This window comes from Sciurus vulgaris, assembly GCF_902686455.1.
Source record: "Sciurus vulgaris genome assembly, chromosome: 11".
NCBI classification, from domain to species: domain Eukaryota; kingdom Metazoa; phylum Chordata; class Mammalia; order Rodentia; family Sciuridae; genus Sciurus; species Sciurus vulgaris.
In genome coordinates, this window is record NC_136472.1 from 589,495 (window position 1) to 610,288 (window position 20,794).

The following is a 20,794-nucleotide window of genomic DNA, read 5'->3' on the forward strand; positions in this document are numbered from 1 at the left end:
CAACCCCAGAGAGACAGAGCACAGAACAACTCCAGCTTGTCTGGGCTCATCTGGTCTGCAACTCAGTGGGCCTGGGGGAGATCACGGAAGGGACACTTAACAAGTTCTGGGTGGAGGCAGGGGTAATGCTGCTGGTCGGGTGGGGAACATTCCATCACCCCATAGTTTCTTCAGAGTCCTTTGTTTTGAGGGCCCCAGCTAAACTGGGGCTCCAGGGTCACCGAATGGGAGCCAGTGTGGGTGAGCAGTGTGGCAATGACAGGTTCTTCTTTCACTCCTCAGAGGCCTAATGCCCATGCCCTGCGCAAGGGAAACCTGTTCACACCAGTGGATGCTCTGCGTCCTCCTCCGACCTGCATCTGATTTATGCTGCTTCACTGATGCCTGTGGTGCTGTGAGCCGGGCGGGGGCAGCCTCTGCTTTTTTCCCATAGAAAGCGTGTTCAGTACACCCCTCAGGAAACAAGCTTCCAGGGGTACTTGGCCGGGAGGAGGGGCGCACCTGAGGGTGGCTGGGGAGCGATGCACTACCTGGGATCGCACTACTGCGTCCAGTAGGCTGCAAACCTGGGCGGGGTTCAAAGGGGCAGGCTCTGGGCCTCGGGGTGGTCGCCCTCTGATACACGTGGTGCTTTAAGGGGCGAAGCTGGGTGAAGTGGAGCCCCGGGTCCCAGCACGCGGGAGGCTGAGGAAGGAGGTCGCTAGAGCCCAGCAGTTCTAGGTCAGCTTGGGCGACACGGCGAAGCTCCTCGCTGGGAAAGGGGGGCGGCGACTGCACACGGCCCCACGGAGCCACGGGCCCAGATCCGCCCGCAACCTCGGCAACACCAGACTCGCGGCGCCGCGCCGCTCCGGGATCCGGCAGGCTGGGGGCGGGGCGAGGCGGGGCGGGGCGAGGCGGGGCTTCTCCCCGGGGCGGGGCGGGGCGCCCCCTCCGATTGGCCGGAGCGCGCGGAGCATTGTGGGCCGCCGCGCTCCCTGCGTTGTCGACCCCGTCCGCGCCTCGCCATGTCGGGCTCTCCGGTGAAGCGCCAGAGGATGGAGTCCGCGCTGGACCAGCTGAAGCAGTTCACCACCGTGGTGGCCGACACGGGCGACTTCCACGGTGAGCGGCACGAGGCGGGCCGCGCGGTGCGCGGCCCTTAGCCGACTGCGGCTCCCCTGTTCCGGGACGCGGACACGGATGGTGGTTCCCGGGGCGGGGCCTAGCGGACCCCCGGGCGGAGGTCAGGGACTGGGTCAGGGGTCGGGCAAGAGGGGGCGAGGGATCAGGCTCGGGGTCAGGGGTCGGGCAAGAGGGGGCGAGGGATCAGGCTCGGGGTCAGGGGTCGGGCAAGGGGTTCTAGGGATCAGGGCGGGAGGACTGGGGTGGCAGGAGAGCAGAGCTGGGGTCAGTGGCAGATTCTGGGACGGAGGTAAGGGAAGAGGGGGCTAGGGGTTAGGGAAGAGCAGGGCCTGGGAGTCCCGCAAGAGGAGCCTAGGGATCAAGGTTGAGGGTCTGGCACAGGACAGGGGTCTGGGAAGAGTGGGATGGGGTCAGGAGTGGAGTGTCAAGGAAGAGCAGGCTGGGGGTCAGGGAAGATCCAGCGTGAACTCTGGGATCAAGGATCGGTCTTCTCCAGCCTCCAGATGAGGTTGGACTACAGCCCTCCCTCAGGAGCAGGGTCGCAGGACCCCACACCAGTCTGGGAACATCTAGGACACGAGCCCCTTGTGAAATGTCAGTGGGTGGGGAGTTTTCCCAGCACTGACCCCAGGCATTCAGCCTTTGATAGTGCAGGCATAGCTGTTTGGCCTGGTGCTGTGGGCAAGTCCAGGACCACTGGCTGGACACCTACCTTCATCCTTGTTGCACTCACCTTCCTGTGTGTAGCTGATGACCTGTGACAGGTGCTGAGCCTAGATGGGCATCCTCCCCAGCTGAGCTGGGTGGGTCAGACCCATGCACTGACCAAAGCCATGACTGTCCTGTTGTGAGAGTTGAGCTTTTCTAGGCTTGGAGAGAACTTGGAAGGGTTGGACAGTCATCTTAGCTCTGGGTCCTGCAGTGTGTGCAGGCAAGCCTTGCTTGGTGTTCACTGTAAACAGTAAGGCTCTGAGGACAACCATGGAATGCTCCACTGATGTGAGCACCCAATACCAAGAGCACCTTCCTCTTTTCTGCTTTCTCATGGTGACTTGAGAAACAGGCTTTAATTCCTCTTGTTAACTGAGTAAGCACATTGTTTATCTAGCTGAGCCTTGGAGAGTGATTAGGCATATCTGGCTGCTTAAATATAAAGCATGGACTTAGTGACTGGGTTGGGGTCTGGCAGCATACACCACATTCATCTGACAAGAGTTCTGTGCTTTGTTAGAGGATTTCAGGAGACCCACTGGAGCTGTGTGCTTCCCCTTGCCTGCCTGTGTAGCCCAGGTCTGTTAGGAGAGTGCCTTCAGGGAAGTTGGTACAGTGTTTGCACTTGCCTCACATCCACAAGGCCCTGGGTTCAATCCTCAGCACAGAAAAAAAAAAAAAAAAGAGTGCCTTCAAAGTGGTTGCATCTGCTGCTCTTCCACTCTTTCCCTTCTTAGCATTGAGAATAATTTTCAACATTTGCTCAATGGACAAAGCCCTTGCCTGCAGCACTTCCTGCTCTCCCTCCAGGTAGAGCAGGGATTTCCCTAAGGTATTACCAGGAGGGACCTGGGGAGTGTTGTTATTTTTAGAAATCTCTAAACCAAGTGCCATCTTTTATAAATGAGTATTAACAATTTTATTTAAACATTCATTCATTAATAGTATAGATTCACAAATGTGTAATTGTAAATACAGCGGCAGGTTTAAGATCAGTATTTTATGAGTGAAGAAGGTTTTGGCTCCTCAGGGCACAGACTTCTGAATGCAGTGAAAGCTGCTGTCCTTTCCAGAACAACTTGCCCTTCAGTCATGTCAGCCTGAGGGTCTCTAGGCCCTGAAACCCAACTGTTGACCTCCATGAGTTTCGGTTTGTTTGCAAACCCTGGGATCAAGCCAGGGTATCACATGTACTAAGCATGCATTGCCACTGAGCTCTATCCATGAGTTTTATTGTTTCATTTGTTTTTTCTTTTTGGTCCCCAGGATTGAACCCATGTCCCTAGCCCTTTTTATTTTTTATTATGAGATAGGTTCTAAGTTGCTTAGGGCCTCAAAAGGCTGGCTTTGAACTTGTGATCCTCCTACCTTAGCCTCTCCAGCCACTGGGATTACAGGCGTGTGCCAGCATGTCTGACTTTGTTGTTGGCTTGCAGTGCTGGGGATTGAACCAAGGGCCTCCTGCATGTGGGCAGGTGCTCTACCACTGAGCTACACAACACTTGTTTATTTCGAAACAGTCTCAAACATAAGTTGCTGAGGCTGGCTTTGAACTTGTGATCCTCTTGCAATAGCCTCCTATGTGGTTGGGATTACAGGTATGCACCCTCTTGCCTACCCTCGGTTTTGTGTTCAGTGATGGTAAAAGCAGTTCACTGAAAGCTGACTGTATTGAGGGGTGACTTTCTACAGTGAAATGCTCCTTTTAGGAGCACTGCTGAGTGAATTCTGGCACACCTGAGCCCCCATGATGCCAGAGCACACTTTCCTAACTCCTTATTTTGAAATTATACTCAACAGAGTTGCAAAATAAGCCCTGAGAGCCCAGTAACCCTTCCCTTCCCCCTGTTCCTGCAGTGGTGTGAAGCATGCCATGTGCAGGTCTGACTCAGTGCTCCCTGTTTGCAGTCTGCACTGGAGGTGTCTCTGCCCTGGTTTCATGACATTTAGGTTCGCGTAGCCACCACAGTAGTCAGGACAGAACTGCCCTGTTCCCAGAGATCCCCTGTTAGTTCTTAATCTGTTCTCCATCTCAAATACTTGTGTGTCAAATAAACATGCAGAACCAGCATGTCTCCAGGCACAGATGGCCGTGTATGCTCATTCCATTCAGATAGTGGATCTGCAGGACCCCAGGTTAAGCCTCATTGGCTTCTGAATTCCTGAGAAAGATCTAATGTGTTGAAGACTGTTGCAGTTGAGCACCCAGGATCTGTTCTGTCATTGTCATTGTCATTGTTCTGTCATTGTCATTGTCAATGGCTGCAGGGCAGCAAGACACACACTTTCCCCTGGGTGTGAAGCCAGCTGTTGCAGGGCATGCATGCTCTCATGAGCTGGTTGTTGGCTCCTGTCTGATCACTGTAGACAGTCTCCAAGGCGAGGAGCTGTGAGGGCATTTGTCCTGGGACCCAGACCACCCTGGGGGCCCCCACTGAGGTTTCAGCTCCATTTACTTCCCTGCTTTTGAAAATTATTTCCCTAGCCATTGATGAGTACAAGCCCCAGGATGCCACTACCAACCCATCCCTGATCTTGGCCGCAGCGCAGATGCCTGCCTACCAAGAGCTGGTGGAGGAGGCCATCGCCTATGGCAAGAAGTTGGGCGGGTAAGTGCTGGGGCCCAGCAGGGCCTAGTGGTCTCCGTGGCCTGGCATCCCACCTGTGCTGTCCTGTTTCCTGGAGTGTGCTCCTCGTGGCATGAACTGCACCTGTTTGAAGGTGCAGGTGGGAGTGGCACCATTCTGGACACCCCTAGGGTCCCTCCCCTGCCCCTGCAGCAGGACTTTGTGTCTCAACTCTGCGTCTCTGGCAATTGCTCGTCTGCCTTCTGGCCGTCATTTCATAATTTTTAACAGCACAATCCAGTGAATTTTGGCAACCTTGTGCACTGGTGTCTGTCACCACCCTGGCGTTAAGAGAACACCTTCAAGCTGGGCTGTGGCTCAGTGGCAGAGCGCTTGCCTAGCATGTGTGAGGCACTGGGTTCAATCCTTAGTACCACATAAACTAAACAAATAAAATAAAGGTGTTCTGTTCATCTACAAATACAAAGATTTTTTTTTTAAAAAAGAGTACCTTCTCCAGGTAACCACAAACCTACCCTTGATCTCCACGGGTTTGCATTTTCTAGACATTGGACAGGTGTGACTCTTCCTGAGGCTCTGCTAGGTACAGCGTCCTGCAGGTGCTCCCCCATGCCTCCTGGACAGTACTCTACACTGACTGCCCCCCACCCCCGCAGCTACTCCGTTTCCTTTTCTCATGGTGCTCCCGCAGTGGGGCGGCCAGCCAGGTTCTACTCCCGAGTCCAGGTGGCCCATGCGCTCTCCTGTGTCGCTGGCTTAAGACCTCTTGGTGTGCAGTGGGCAGCAAGGACGATCACCTTGTCACCTTGGAACAGCACCTGCCTCTACCTGTTGTCTGCCCAAGCATCTCAGAGAGTAAAAAGGTCACTTTTCAGAGTCAGGTCTTACTGAGGTTCAGTCACATGGCAGTGCACCCTGAGTACCTGCCAAAGGTAGCTGAGACAGAATGGACACACTGAAGGCCACGGCCAAGGCGCAGGGTGGCCAGCACTGGTGGTTCCTCTCCCAGGTCTCCCTCTCCTCTGTCCCCTTCTTATCCCCGTAGTTTTGCTCTTCCAGATTATCACGTGAGTAGATAATACTGTCTGATGTTCTTTTTTTAAAATGTTTTTAGTTATAGATGAACACATTACCTTTTATTTTTATGTGGTGCTGAGGATTGAACCCAGTGCCTCACACGTGCTAGGCACGTGTGCTACCACTGAGCTGCAACCCCAGCCCCTGTTTTTTTTTTTTTTTTTTTTTTTTTTTGGGCGGGGGGAGGGTACTGGGGATTGAACTCAGGGACACTCAACCCCTAAGTCACATCCCCAGTCCTAGTTTCTATTTTATTTAGAAATAGGGTCTTACTGAGTTGCTTAGAGCTTTGCTTTTGCTGAGGCTGGCTTTGAATTTGTGATCCTCTTACTTCAGCCTCCCAAGCGACTGGGATCACAGGTGTGCACCACTGCACCTGGCCCTGATGTTTTTTTTGGGGGGGATTGAACCCAGAGCCTTGTGCTTGCAAGGCAAGCACTCTAGCAACTGAGCTATCTCCCCAGCCCCCGATGTTCTTTTTGACATATAATAATTACATAGGTTTATGGGGTACAGGATGATAATTTATGTATACAATGTGTATGGTCAAATCAGGGTGATTATTTTTCTATCTCCTTAAACATTTGTCATTTCTTTGGGTGAAAAGGTAAGTTTTTACAAGTGACAGAAGATAGAAGGATTCAGTTTGAGATGAGAAAGCTGTGGAGACGGATGTGGAGGTGGCTGCACAGCAGGGCAAGTGTGTTTAGTATCACTGAGCTGTGCATTTAAAATGGCAGATTTTATGGTATAGGTATTTTACCACAGTGAAATGTTTTTAGAGGAGAAGGGGATGGAGGGAGCTGGGTATGGTGGCCATGCCTGTGATCCCAGCAGCTGGGCAGGCCAGGGCAGAAGGATGGCAAGTTTGAGACCAGCCTCAGCAACTTAGCAGGACCCTGTCTCAGAATCACAAGGGCTGGGGTGTGGCCCAGTGGTAGGGCACCTCCAGGTTCCATCCCCAGGTCCAGAAACCAACCAGACAGATAAGAGGGAGGAAACCGGCCCAGGACGCACAGCATCTGTCCTGGGGGTGCCAGTGCCTCACAGCTTCTAACTCAGCTTTCCCTCTGAATTTTAGGCCACAAGAAGACCAGATTAAAAATGCTGTTGATAAACTTTTCGTGTTGTTTGGAGCAGAAATATTGAAGAAGATTCCAGGCCGTGTGTCCACAGAAGTAGATGCCAGGTGGGAATGCTTGGGGAGGCAGCCCAGGGGCTGATCCTGTCTGTGGCCTCTGGTGGGAGGTCTGCTCCTCTGCAGTGACTGATGTCCGGGTGTTGGCTGCCTCTTGTGAATAGAGCAGCCCGTGGCCCAAGACAGAGTCACATTGTTCCCTGAGCCTCACTGTGCACTCGTTGCTGACTCAGGATACCCTGCTGCCAACTTGATATTCCTGGTGGGTGCCCCGCGTGATCTGAGGGGCATGCGGTCCCCCTGCCCTCACAGGCTCTCCTTTGATAAGGATGCAATGGTGGCCCGAGCCAGGCGCCTCATTGAGCTTTACAAGGAAGCTGGAGTCAGCAAGGAGAGAATTCTCATCAAGCTATCATCAACCTGGGAGGGAATTCAGGCTGGAAGGTAAGTGTCCCCTGCCAGGAGGAATCTGTGCAGGCCTGCCCTCTGTCCTAGGCCAGCCCAGGAAGTAGGGATTCTTTCAGTCTCCCCACTCAAGGCCAGCCTAAATTTACTCAGTTTTGGAAGAGTAAACTATTGTTATACAAATTACATGCTCAGAGTGGAAGAGATGGGAAATGTAAAAACCAGAGTGAAATTGCCCTTTCTCAGCCAGAGGGAGCCTGTTAGTCACATAGGTCAGCTGGTCCTGGGAGGCCATGGTCTGCTCTCTGTGCCGTTTGCTCTTTCCACGACCACACCCCGTTCAGCCACTGAACTGCCCTCTTAAGCAGACATGGGAACCACCATGTGGCCTTTTGTGCGTGCTGACTGAAGTGACATCCAGGCTCTTCCACCCTGGAGCAGGTGTTTTCCAGCTGAGTGACGCTCCATGTTAGGTGGACCACTCATTTGCTAGTGGACACTCAGGCACTTGTGAATAATGTGTGAACGTGGGTGTGCACATCGGTGTGGATGGGGGTTTTGCTTCTTGTGGACAAATGTTGAAGAGGGGTTGCTGGACCACGTGGTCAGTAGAAGAGCTGCACCAGCATGGTTTAAGCTCCGCAGTCAAACTCGGTCACCTGTGTGAGGTGCTTCTGAAGCTGGTTCCTGAGAGGGAACTTACAGCTGGAGGGGCCTCAACAGGGGCTAACTCTCCCAGCCCACACCCTGGCCACTTGGCAGAAGGACCCCAGGATGTCCACAGATGGGCAAGTATGGGGTGAGGGACCTGACATCCAAGGGACTTCTGCTGGGAGAGGCTGGGGCCATGGGTTTACTGTGGCTGGTCCCAGTGGGGCAGGCATGGCACTCGGACTTCCTGGCCTCTGTCCTGCTAGACCCCACTGAGCCCCAGGTTTGTGCTCGATGTGGATGTGCTGTTCTGCCACCCACGTGGAGACTCAGCTGCACCCACCTGCCTACAGGGAGCTGGAGGAGCAGCACGGCATCCACTGCAACATGACGCTGCTCTTCTCCTTCGCCCAGGCTGTGGCCTGTGCCGAGGCGGGCGTGACGCTTGTGTCTCCTTTTGTGGGGCGCATCCTGGATTGGCACATGGCCAACACAGACAGGAAGTCCTTCGAGCCCCTGGAGGACCCTGGTGAGCTACCTCTTGAGGTGATAGTGTGCAGGGGCTGCATGCCAGGGAACAGTGAGGCACCTGGGTACCCCCAGAGCAAGGCCAGAGGCACAGTCAGGGCTGGGTTGGGTGGGGACAGCAGCTCAGTGCTGCTGGGCCACCCTGGAACATGGCTAGGTCTCCTCCAGGGGTGAAGAGCGTCACCAAAATCTACAACTACTACAAGAAGTTTGGCTACAAGACCATTGTCATGGGTGCCTCCTTCCGCAACACGGGCGAGATCAAAGCACTGGCAGGCTGCGACTTCCTCACCATCTCACCCAAGCTCCTAGGGGAGCTGCTTAAAGACAACACCAAGGTGGCACCTGTGCTCTCAGCCAAGGGAGGTAAGGCCCTGGGCCCAGAAGAGGCCACAAGGCCACACGGCCCCATCTCTGCCCCAGTGATTCTGGGCCACGTCGCCAGGAGGCAGGGGCGGGCATCAACAGAGGGCTGCTTCCTAACGTGGCTTAAGTTGATGACTGGAACGCTGCAGGCCATCCTCGTTGGGCCAAGGGCTGTTCCTATGGGATTGCCAGGCCTAGAGCCTGAGGACAGCTCTGGGCCTGAGGGGTCAGGTCAGGCATGCAGTGCTATGGTGTCTGCTCAGCCCAGGCCAGTGACTTGGAGAAGATGCACCTGGATGAAAAGGCCTTCCGATGGCTGCACAATGAGGACCAGATGGCTGTGGAGAAGCTCTCTGATGGGATCCGAAAGTTTGCTGCTGATGCTGTGAAGTTGGAGCGGATGCTGACGGTGAGTTCCATGTGGGCAGGGCAGCCTCCTTGGCATACGCTAGACCCCACGAGAGACCAGGCCTGGGTCCCACTCACCTGCCTAGACCATCCTGGGGCCTGGGGAGTTCCAGGGACTCTGGCCCAGCCCATATGTATGGTAGCCTTGGCTGGGGTGCCAAGGGTTTGCTGTACAACTCACCCTGTGCTTGTTTCTAGGAACGAATGTTCAGTGCAGAAAATGGCAAGTAGTAGCGTCTGAGGCTGGACCCCAGACCTGGGGCCGACTGTACATGGCTTGTGATGAATCGTGCGTTTTTTCAGCAATCGGAACAGGGACAGATCATAGGTTTCTGATTTTTTGTAAAATTTGCCTAATGCATTAAAGCAATTGCTTTTCCTGTGCTGTGTGTCCCTTGTTCCTTCAGCACCAACTACCCCTCTGTTGGCTGTGACCTAGGAGAGGGGGTAAGGGTCAGGAGCTAGACTACAGGCCTTTGGCTTGGAATGTGGGCCCTGCCCTGGGGAGGGGTGGTTACAGCCAAAGCTGAGGGCAGCATCAGGCCCCAGGGTGTTGATGTGCTTCCTGCTCTGGGTCCAGGCTGCCCTGTCCTTAGCAGGTCTGGGTAAGACTGGTGGTACCACCTTGTGGAAGCAGCAGCACACGGGTGCCAGTGTCACACCTGCATGTGGGAAACCCAGCAAAGCAGAACACGTACACCAGGAGGGCTTGTAGGTGGCCCACACACCTAGAAACACTAGGGCCAAAGGCTGGGGGAGCAGTTGGCAGGGCCCCAGGGGCAGACGTAGAAGGCTGGGCTGGCCAGTAATGGAGGAGTGCCTGGGCCCACATAAGGCCGCACCACTCCAGGTCAGTCCCCTCCTTTGCCCACCAAGCCTGAATCTGCCCCCAGGGACGTCAGGGGGAGCAGGGGTGATGCGGCCTTGTGCAGATACCTGCCTCCCGCAGGTCCCTCCCACTCCCCGGCAACACAGCATGTAGGCAAGGACCAAAGCTTTCCACAGCACCCAGCCCTCTGGCCTGGGCAGAGTGCTGCTCTAGGAGAACACGTCCTGTGCCTCCCAGTGTGCACAGCAGCAGGGCCTTCAGGGGACTCCAGGCTGTGCATGAGCATACCACCCGTGTTCACATCTCATGCTGCTCACCTGTTTCTGGATGTTGGATGTAAACAGACACCTGAAGGCTTTGACGACTGAGCGCCTTCTCCATGTGGCACCCAGGCCAGCTTTGTGATGTATTAGCCCATCTTTCTTTTTACGGCCACTGTATGGATACCATTATTGATGGACATTAACAGTATTAGACACTGATGATATTCCATTGAGATAAGCCACAGTTTGTCCTTTATTTACTTTTGTGTGTGTGTTGCTAGGGATGGAACCCACGGCCTCATGCGTGCCAGGCAAGTGCTCATCACTGAGCCACACCCCATCCTGTTTATTCTGAGTGACTAACACTGCCACAAACACCACGTACCATTCTCATGTGGGCTGTTTGTTTCTCTTGGGTAGACGTGAGCACACCTTACAAACACTGGGCATATGTGGAAAGGCTCACTCAGTGACCACCCACTTTTTCTACCCTTTTGCTCTCCTCTTCTCCAGCCTGACACCCAACCCCCAGCCCCAGAGGCCAGGCCCAGTCACAGCCCACCTGCATCTTCAAATCCATACATCTGGATCTGCTCAGGTGGGGCTGACCAATCAGCAGCTCTGAACAAATGTCAGCACTGCTGTCTCCCCAAAACTCACAGAAACTTGGCCCCCAAGGCAATGGTGTTCAGAGGTGAGGCCTCTGGGAGGTGATTAGGTTGAGGGTACCATGCCCATAAGTGGGATCAGTGCTCTGCAAAAGGAACCCAGCAAGCTCTCATCCCTCCCACGCCATGGGGGACAGCCAGAGGCTCCTCTGGAAGCCAGGAGGTCACACACTTGGATCTTGGACTTCCAGCCTCCAGAACCATAAGATACATTTCTGTCCTCTAGAGACCACTGGTTCTGTGTTTTCTGTTACAGCAGCCTGAAGGAAGCCTTATCACCAGGGTTTAGGGCAGATCTGGACAGCACAGGCCTGCAGCAGGGGTCTTGAACAGCTTCCCAATGTGGTCCAGGGTCTCCTGGCTGCCCTGCTTCCTTCTTGCACTTAGATAAGGGGCCTCCCACAGGTCCCTGGCACCCTAGTGCCTGCTGTGGCAGATCAGGGATGCGAGCAGGAAGAGGAGGCTCAAGCATGGGTCAGGGTGGTGGGCAAGAAGAACTGAGCTACTCAGGAGCACTCACTCTAGGGCCAGTGGATTGCTCGCAGGAGGACCACAGTCAAGCCAGATGCCCCAAGAGGACAGACAGCAAACAAGCTGTGTCCAGAAGGGCGGTGGCTGCATACTGACCTGGAGTTCCCAGCAAAGGCCTGTCCTTGGTTTGGGAGGCAGGGGCTCACACCACCCACCTCCAGAGCCCATGCATGGCCACTCCCAGGTGGAGCATGTGGAATAGCTGCAGGCAGAGGCACCTCTGAAACTGGGCTCAGCAGCCAGAGGGCACAGGGAAAGCTTGGGGAAACGGCACTGCTTCCCGCCCCCCAGTGCTGGAGATTGAACCCAGTGGTACGCTACCACTGACCCTCACCCCCAAATCACCAATATCACTAGAAAAATAAACCCACACCAGCAAGGGTTAAAAGAAAGCCAAGTTCTTCAGCATGACTGCTGCCAATTTCAGCCAGTATGGACGCAGTGTGTCCCAGGACACTCTTCACAGTGGCAAGGGTCAGGAGCTGGAGGAGGCTCTGGCCTGCCAGCCCCAGCCCCACCACAGCTGAAGGGTAGGGCAGTGGACTGACTGGAGCAGGCCCCTGTCCCGGGATCCTTGCAGCCAGCACCCTTCTGCTGGTGGTGAGCTAACCAGTCCTCCCAGGGATGCCTGACCTGGAATTCTTGAGGACCACCCAGCAGCAGCACAGCACACATGGTGCCCAAGGGCGCTGTCCCACAAGTGCTGACACCTCAGGGCTGCTTCCTGTAGGCCTCCAACAGTCCCAGGAGTGGCAGGGTCCTCAGGAGCCAGCAGAAGACATCAGAGCAAGCCCAGCTACTTCTGGGGACGCCCAGATGATCACAAAGAGGCAGGGTCTTCCTGAAGGCTTATTTCCTATGGGAAGGACATGCGATCAGGTCTCAGGTAACTATAGTGTATATATCGCCACAATATGGCCTGGGGAGGCAGGAACCCACCCAAAGTCCCTTCCCAGATCCTCACCGGCTGCTACAGAGGAAGAGCAGGTTCTGGACAGCAGGGACAGTGGAGTTGGCATTCTGTCCGGTGACCAGATGGCGGTCCAGCACAACATGCACAGCGTCAGGCTCACTGGCTAAAAGGACCGAAGGTATAGGCCTTAGGAGCTTCATAGCGCAGACACACTCCCGCCGCTGAGGGGCTGTGAGCACCAGCACAGGAGCGTACAGGCACACAACCTGGGGGCTGGCCTGGCTGGCTGCTCCCCAGGACAAGTAGGTCACCCCCACCCATCTCTTATAAATGTGGGGTGCCCACCAGGCTCACCACTGAAGCCAGCGCCAGAGTCCTTCACGAAGTCCTCTACCACCAGTGGCAAGCGGGCGAAGCCAGGAGCCCTCACAAGCTCATACACGGAAGGCTGCAGGGGCAGGGTGCTGACTTACAGCCACAGCCCCCCACCACTCTTTCCTGCCTGTCCACCCCTATTCCCAAGGTTCTCTAAGGGTCAGGCAGGTCAAACCAGAGTGCGTCAGATGGGAGCCTACCCATCACACAGAGGTGAGGAGCGGGGTGGGGTGGGGGCTACTGCTGAGGCAGGTGCCAGGGATCAGGGCAAGACCAGCAACCCTGCCCCTGGGGTGTCCCTGGGACTGCGAATCCCCTGCAGCTAGAGGACCTGGCTCCCCCGGCAGAGGGCATCTGGGTAGCCAAACGATGAACTGGCAGCTTCACAGTGAGCCCCTTCATGGACTCCACAATGTCCTGGGGTGAAGGCCTGCCCCCAAAAGGCCCCAGTCTACCCCCACCTTCACATCCATGCTCAACTCAGGAAAGACAAGAGGACAGCGGTCACAGTGCCCACAGGAACCTGCTCCTGGTGCCATCTGACTGTGGACACTGGCTGACCCTGAGGCACTCACCCCTGTCAGACTGTAGCCGTGGAACACCCAGGACCTGTCCTCACTGGTGGCACAACACAGGGCAGCAACGCCATGACCGATGGCACAGATAGGCTCTGAAACCAGCAAGGCCACCCAAGGCCCTGGATGCCGGCCTGGGCTTCCACCCACTCCCAGGAGATCCCAGGCCGGCTACCTGGCCCCCCACTCCCAGAGTGTACTTCAGGACCGAGCGCGGCCTCAGACGTAGAGGCTGAGGCACGTGCACAAGTGGGGTTCCCAGGGAGTTCCAGGTCTATTACCTCAAAGGACGCCCCATGCAGGGGGAAAGATACTCCCAGGTGGTGGGCTTGCCCAGGGTGGCGCCGCCTGGCTCCTCCCCAAGGGCTCCTTGCACTGGTGTGTTCCCAAGGTAGAAACCACCACGGCCTGTCAGGTCCAGGACACTGGGTGGAACCCTGGCCTGCCTGCATGCTGGTCCCTAAGGGACGTCCTGCTCGACACTGACATGCCCTCATAATGTCACCCATCCCCACCAGAAACCCAGTCAGCATACTGCCTCAGCCACCATGAGAGGCCCAGAAGGGCAGAGCCACCGGCCCCCTAGGGAGCCCACAGGGCAGGGACCAAAGAGCAGTATTTGGGGGATCACTCTCAGTGTGTAGAGCAGAGCACACATCCACTGGTCAGTCAGAATCACCTGGCTTTCCACACCTGCCTGGCTGGCTGGTGAAGTGACCTGGCATCCTACCCCTTACCCAGCATCTGCCTGCCCATCCTCCAGTTTCTTGTCACCTACTGCTCTCAGAGTGGAAGTGCTGCAGGATGCGGGCCAGAGATCCACTGCTGGCCAGGTCAGCCAGGGCCCCAGGGCAGCTGGGGATCAGGAGGGCATGGTACCGGGCACCTGGGGGAGACATCAGCCAGGAGGCCATGTGTCAGTCACAAGGGTGTGGCCAGGACAGACCCACCACAGGGACCCACTGGGTTCCTCTCTGCCCTGCAGGCCAGATGGTATCACTTGTGACTCCTACATAGGTTATAGGCTGGAGCCCCAGGTAGACGCCAAAGGCCAAGCCTGACTTACAGCTCCACGTGCCACCCCTTCCCCAGAGGAGCTCAGGAACCCTGGAGCCCTGGTGTGGACCGGAAGCTCCCCTGGACAGTCACAGCACTTGAGGGCAAGCCCCAGGGGGGGAAGCAGGGGCAAAGCAGGGAAAGGCACTAAGACCCCAGACCACCTGAATCCCTAACCCTCCAAGTTCTTAGGCACACCACCCAGGGTAAGGGGGGCACGGCTGCCCAGCATGGAGTAGCCCACCGTCAATGGACTCGAGCTTGGCAGGGCTGGCGTAGGCCTTGAGACGGAAGTCTTGTACCCAGCGTGCATTGCTCTCAGTCACATCCACAAAGTCTATAGCCTTCCCCTGTAGGAACAGAGCCCAAAGGTTGAAGGTCAGCGTCAGGGGTTATCCCCACTGACGGCTCACAGAGAGCCTGGAACACTGACCCACTGTAGACTCTCAGGGCACAGAGGCACCTAATACTGTGGTCACTTTCACTGGCTGTCCTGGGCAGGGGGCCTCCCATGGATGACCCTGTCCTACCAGCAGTCAGATGGATCAGGGACAAGAAAAACAGCTGAGGAAAGACCACAGAGCCAGACCCAGTGTGTGGCAGCCAGGGCAGTCCCACATCTGAGCTAGCACACGGAGGTCTCTACTGTAGGCCCCACCACAGCCTGCCCCCTCCTGGGCCCACACCACCAGAGGGTCGGGCATTCCTCCTAGAGGAAACATCTGGGCATGTCCCCACACCAGGACCAAATCTTTCTCACTTGAAGACATATAGAAACAGGCCACAACAAAAGTCTCCCTCACCACAGTGGAATCAGAGCTAGGAAATGGGGACCAGGACTTGGGGGGATGCCACCAGGTTTTGTTTGGACCCCTCACCCCAAGCCAGCTCCCTCAGTGTCCAACCAACTGCAGAGGGCTCACAACTCCTAGGGAGAAATGGCACTTTGAGGCATTACCCCCAGAGAAATAGGGACCCTGAGTGTCCACTGGAGAGGGGTGGCTGGACTTACCCCAGGAGTGGCCACCTGCAGGTTGAAGGCAGCGCTGGCCAGCGTGAAGCAGTGGAGGAAGGACTGAGCGGACACACCTGCAGGAGAGTGGTGCCAGATAGGTACCTCACCCCCAACTCCCACCCCAGGAGGCTGCCAAGTGTCCTCTCCTGGCACCAGAACCACCCTTAGGAGTAGCCTTTCTCTTCCACTTCAGGGCCCATCGCTTACAGCCCTTGGACAGGACAGCAGCCCTTCAAGTTCAGGAAGCTGAGGCACAGGATGTGATCTGAGGCTACAGCCAGGTCTGTGCTCTGCCTGCCGTGGCCCACTGTGCCAGGAGACCTGCCAACTGGCCAGCAGTTCAGCATTGCCCAAGGCAGGCTCTCCCTGCAGACTGCCACTACAACCTCAATCCTCAAGCCCCAGCTGCACTGGGGGCAGGAAGTAGCCCACCTCAACTGCCCAACCTCCTGTCCACCTCAACTGCCCACGCCTCCTGTCCTCTCGCACAGTCACAACAGGACTTTCCAAGGGAAAGCCCGAGTGTGGCACTCCCTTTTACTCGACTCTGCCACTCGAAAACTACCAGGGTCCAAGGCACCCTGGCTAGGAAAGGGAGGCCGTGAGCAAAGCCTGTTCCCATGGAGGTGTGGCTCTAGCAAGAAGCAACAGGATGGCACCAGGTATTCCGGCCTGAGGAAGGGCACTTGGGGTCTGGGGTCCCTTCCTCACAGAGCTCTGGGCTTCTGCCACTCCCACCAAGCTATTCCCAGCTCCCTTCTGCCTGCCAAAGGACTTTTCCAAAAGGAACAGGCTAGGCTCAGTGATAGAGGCTTGCCTAGGATGCATGAGGCCCTGGAATACAACCCCCACAATCAATCAATCAATCAATCAAAAAGGCCTGCCCAGTAGAGAAGGCTCCAGGCCCACGGGGAGGAACAGACCCCCCTCACCTTCTAAGATGCTAATGCCTTCTCCTCCCTCTCCCTCCCTCCCTCCCTCCCTTCCGGCTGTCCTGGGGAGTGAACCAGGGCGTTTTACCACTGAGCTACATTCCCAGCCCTTTTTATTTTTTATTTTGAGACAGGGCCTCGCCAAGTTGCCCACGCAGGCTGCCAACTGCGATCCTGCCGCCCGGCTCCTGAGCTGCTGGGATTAAAGGCCCGTGCTGGCCCAGCTACAGCGCTGCGACCTGCGCTGTGACCCCCGGACCCAAGCCCGAAGCTCGCTCTCGCCTTAGTTAACGCACACTCTCCGCACAACGCCCACGTAGCAAAGCCCGCCGGCCGGCGAACCACCCCGGCTCCCGCCCACGCAGTTCTTCAAAGCCCCCCTCCGCACCCCTCCCACCCACGACCCCCAGCCCACTGGACGTGCTCAACGCCACTCCTGGGGCACGGCCGCCCTGACGCTCGGACCAGAGCCTCCGGCGACCCCCTCCAGGGCCTCAGGGCCGAGTCCCCTCAGCGCTCCTCCAGCCTCCGTCGGGTCCCGCGGCTCAACAGGCCACGCCCCCCGTCACCGTCCAGTCCCCGCAACGGGACTTTGTGCTGGTCACTTACTGGAGGGCCACGAAGGAATCGCGCGCTCAGCCCTCCCGCGCCGGGCGCCTGAGTGCCTGCCGGGGACCCAGTGCGCGGGCGGCGGAGTCCCTGAGTCCCTGCGTCCGGCCCACCGAGCAGCCTCTGCGCGAGAGCGAGGCCGAGCCAACCAGGGGCACGCGAGGGCCGGCGCCGCCTTCCCCGCCGCTGTCCGCTGCAGACGCCCCAGGTCCGCGTGAGGCCCGGAGGGCCCGGGTCCCGAGTGGACGCGCGCAGCGGCCCAGGTGCCGCCTACGGCCCGTGCAACTCACCTTCCGCGGCGCCGCTGGCCACCAGGAGGCAGGCGGGCCGGCTGGGCAGCCGCTCGGACGCCATGGCCACCGGACGACGCCCGCCTGCGCGCGTGCGTGCGTACGCGCGTGCGTGCGCGCTTGCGCGGCGCGCCGCCGGAGCACGCTGGCCACGCGCCGGGCGGGGCTGCGAGCGGCAAGGCGCATGCGCACCTGTCCCCGCGCCCGGCGCGCGCGAGAAGTGGCGCCTCCAGCTCGGAGGCAGCAGCGCGGACCCGGGGCCGAGACCCTGCGGCAGGCTGGCGGCCGCCGCGCGTCCGGAGGTGAGGGCCGCGGAGCCGGGTGTGGCGGCGGAGCACCACCCCGGGCGCAGGCCTGTCCCCTCAGAGCGGTTGGGATACACGGAGGATCCGGTCGCTCGGATTTTGCGTGAGCTCCGGGACGACGGGGTGCCACCTTCTGAGAAGGGACCGTCTCTAGGGTGCTGGAAGTGGTGGGGAGAGTCGCGGTGGTTAGGGACCAAGCTCAACGCGGTGTCCACGCGGGTTGGTCAGCCGATAGGTGGTGTTCAAGTCCTGGGCTGCCGAGTGAGGAAGGCTGAAGGAGCTTTGGCACTAAGCTGGTTGGTTGGTAAGGGGGTGGCACCGCCAGTACCACTGTTTCTCCAAACGCTACTCCAACTAGGGAAACTTGCGATTGGGAACAGCCAGAGTGGCTGAGTGCAGGGCAAGGAGCCACCCTGGGCACGCACCACCTCCCTGCCTCCTGCCCATCCCATCCCAAAGAAGTTCCTGACCACCCACCAAAGGGCCAGGAGCCCCTGGTCTCTTCCACCACAGGGCCTCCTGCTCTGCAGCCCAGAGAAAACTGGGGCCTACTGGCAGAGGCAGAGCTGAGGTTGGGGCTGGGAAAAGGGGAAGACCAGAGCCTACAACCTAGTGTCTTGTGCTGGAGATTCACAGCTGGTTTCGGACCGTAGGCTGGGCTTAGCCACTGGAAAGCTTCTGGTCTCATGCCCTACAGGTGCTCATTGGTGGCCATCAGACCTGGGAGCTGCAGGTCTACCTGCTCTACCTGCTCACACCCCACAGCAGCCCCTCAGGCATTTCTAGCACACCAGAGCAGGACTGAAGATATCCTCCAGAAGAGCTGAGGCTCCAGGTGCCCTTCTGAGAGTGGCTGCCATGCCACCACCTCGCACACTGGGACTCCTCAAGCCAGGCTGTTCTCTGGCTCTAAGGAAGAGAATGGAGGAGCAAGCCAAGGCCTCAGCGCTGGCCCTGCAGCAAGGCTGGCATGTGTACCGAGTGTATGCTTGGAGCGGATGCCTGCCAGATGATCCACACAGCTGAGCAGTGGTGCCCCAGGGAGAGTGACACAGACCTGAGTCCATGATTTCTGTCAAGTGACCTGTCTCTGTAAGCAACCTGGGCTCCCTGTGGGGCTAACCTGTGTGGTGCACAGAGTTGGTGCAGTTCCCACTCTCCAGGCTTGCACAGGTACAGGTGCGAGGGAGAGCAGCTGGCCACGGGCCCCCTCCAGCTTTCTAAGACCATGCCATAAAGACGCCCTGGTCCCATCACATTCCCTAGCATAAGCCCTGGAGTGGGAGTACCTGCCAGGCAGTCTGCTGCTGATCAGCATCCCTGATCCTTTGTGCCCACCAGGTTGTGCTGGCACACGTACCTCCAGGGACTTCCTGTTCCAGTGGTTTGAACCTGTGCCTCCACACCTTCCCGAGTAGCAACCCTGAGGGCTGGCATCTGTGCTAGGCATGGTGAGGTTGTTTTCTTTTTGTTTTTTTGTACTGGGGATTGAACCCAGGGGCACTTGATCACTGAGCCACATCCCCAGCCCTTTTTTGTATTTTATTTAGAGACAGGGTCTCACTGAGATGCTTAGGACCTCACTGCATTGCTGAGCCTGGCTTTGAACTCTCAATCCTCCTGCCTCCCAAGCCACTGGGATTATAGGCGTGTGCCACTGCCCCGGGTGGTGAGGCTGTCTTGGGGGAATGGTGGGCACATAGTTCTTCTCCGGACAGAACACAGGGGGCTTCTGGAAACCAGGCAGGTCTGTAGCCAGACTGGGGCAAACAGTCTCAGGAATTATGGGTCCAGGGCCCCATCATTAAGGGTGTCTGGGGCTGCATTTGGTGTGTGCCCCCTTCCCCATCCTGCCTTGCTGAACCTTCTTTGGAGGGACTTGTCCAGTGTCAAGTCTGAGGTCCTGATGGTGAGGCCCGTGTGTCCAGTGTCAAGTCTGAGGTCCTGGTGGTGAGGCCCGTGTGTCTAGTGTCAAGTCCGAGGTCCTGGTGGTGAGGCCATGCACTTCTACCTGGACGTGGCCTTCTGCAGCACCGTGCTGCTGCTCTTCCAGGACCTGGTCTACCTGATGGTGAGTGCAGGGGGCAGGTGAAGGGCAGTCTGGGCAGGGACTGGAGGTCTGCTGGTGGCAGCGCCTTCGAGGCTGAGCCTTGGCCTGTGTCTGAGACCCCACGTCACAGGGACGCAGGCACTGGGCACACCACCAACCAAGGGAGAGGCTTTGGAGCGGCTCATTGTCCCTCTGCGGTCTCCAGAACTGGTCTCTGCTGGGGTCCAAGGGTGGGGCCAGGGCCTTTCCAGGGACACTTATGCCCTGCAGGGCCGTCCATGCTGCAGGACATCCTGGGTGGCTCTGACCTCTCCTCCCTGTGCCTGCCATGCTGGCACTCCTCTCTGCAAGACTCCTAACCCTTCCTCAAAGCCCATGGCACTACCAGCACTATCTACCCAGTACTTTGTTTTTTTGTCTGTTTGTGTTTTGTTTTCTTTTAAGTAAATTTTATTTATTTACTTATTTACTTTTTTGGTACCAGAGATTAAACCTGGTGGGGCTTAACCACCTAGCCTCATCCCCAGTCCATTTTTAATTTTTTTTATTTTGAGACAGGGTCTTGCTAAGTTGCTGAGGCTGGCTTTGAACTTGCAATCCTCCTGCCTCAGCCTCCCAAGTTTCTGGAATTAGAGGCATGCACCACTGCATCTGGCTCCTTTTTATTTTTCATTTTGAGACAGAGTATCTCTGAGTTGCCCAGGCTGGCCTCAAACTTGTGATCCTCCTGCCTCAGCCTTTCAGGTGACTGGGATGACAGGCATGTACATGCCCAGGTAGAGTTGTTTTGTTTTGTGGCACTGGGGATTGACCCCCAGCCCTTTTTGGTTTTAGTTTTTATTTTGAGATAGACTCTCACAGAGTTGACCAGGCTTGCCTCAAACTTGTTATTCTCCTCCCTCAGCCTCCCAAGTAGCTGGGATTAGAGGCTTGTGCTACAGGCCTGAGAACATCCCCACACACAGTGGTGCCCCAGGTTCCCCCTCTTTAATGACCAGGTGACACCAGGTAGACCACAGGTGTGGGGAATTAGCTTTGGGAGATTCTCTGGGGAGGGGACTAACTCGAGACCAGAAGCAGCCCTTGGGGTGTTCCAGCACCCATGCAGCCCTTTTCCCAGCAGGGTCCAGCTTGGACTGTGGTCTGACTGGGTCTGGGCTGGGCTGGCTGGAGTGTGGGATGTGGACCCCAGCAGCTGTGAGTGGAGCACTCAGACCTGGGAAGCAATGCGTGACAGCCCCCAGTGCAGGTCAGGATATGCAGCTGCCAGCACCTGCAGTACCACTCCAGACAGCTGCCTCCACCATCTACCCTGCTGGCAGGCCTGGCCAGTAAGTGACTGACATGGACAGGGATGTTTGTGGCCCATGATGGGGGTGATAGACC

At 57.1% G+C, this 20,794-nt stretch overlaps 2 protein-coding genes across 4 annotated transcripts; one reads left to right on the plus strand and one right to left on the minus strand.

The window, feature by feature from the left end:
* The first annotated feature begins 945 nt into the window (after positions 1-945).
* On the plus strand, positions 946-9,380 carry TALDO1 (transaldolase 1). The gene is made up of 8 exons (XM_079104349.1): positions 946-1,104; positions 4,322-4,445; positions 6,583-6,690; positions 6,952-7,083; positions 8,049-8,224; positions 8,392-8,589; positions 8,853-8,998; positions 9,196-9,380. The coding sequence occupies exons 1-8, from the start codon at positions 1,008-1,010 to the stop codon at positions 9,226-9,228; spliced, it is 1,014 nt and encodes a 337-aa protein (XP_078960475.1). The 5' UTR covers positions 946-1,007; the 3' UTR covers positions 9,229-9,380.
* A 933-nt stretch (positions 9,381-10,313) lies between these two features.
* On the minus strand, positions 10,314-17,181 carry GATD1 (glutamine amidotransferase class 1 domain containing 1; the record flags this gene model as incomplete). Of its 3 annotated transcripts, none has more annotated exons than XM_079104350.1 (8): positions 17,054-17,181; positions 15,220-15,296; positions 14,452-14,557; positions 13,930-14,037; positions 13,152-13,246; positions 12,547-12,649; positions 12,253-12,364; positions 10,314-12,144 (listed from the first exon to the last, which is right to left on the minus strand). In XM_079104350.1, exons 1-8 carry the CDS (start codon positions 17,115-17,117, stop codon positions 12,138-12,140), a joined length of 672 nt encoding a protein of 223 aa, XP_078960476.1. In that variant the 5' UTR covers positions 17,118-17,181. The 3 variants fall into 3 exon arrangements, with proteins under 3 accessions (XP_078960476.1, XP_078960477.1, XP_078960478.1); XM_079104351.1 differs by having other exon boundaries at positions 12,556-12,649; positions 17,054-17,180; XM_079104352.1 differs by lacking the exon at positions 10,314-12,144 and having other exon boundaries at positions 12,249-12,364; positions 12,556-12,649; positions 17,054-17,180.
* Positions 17,182-20,794: the final 3,613 nt, after the last annotated feature.

Coding starts and splice junctions, on each gene's coding strand:
- TALDO1 (XM_079104349.1), top strand. CDS start 1,008: ATGTCGGGCTCTCCGGTGAAGCGCCAGAGGATGGAGTCCGCGCTGGAC. Junction 1,105..4,321: donor CGACACGGGCGACTTCCACG/GTGAGCGGCACG, acceptor TTATTTCCCTAG/CCATTGATGAGTACAAGCCC. Junction 4,446..6,582: donor TATGGCAAGAAGTTGGGCGG/GTAAGTGCTGGG, acceptor TCTGAATTTTAG/GCCACAAGAAGACCAGATTA.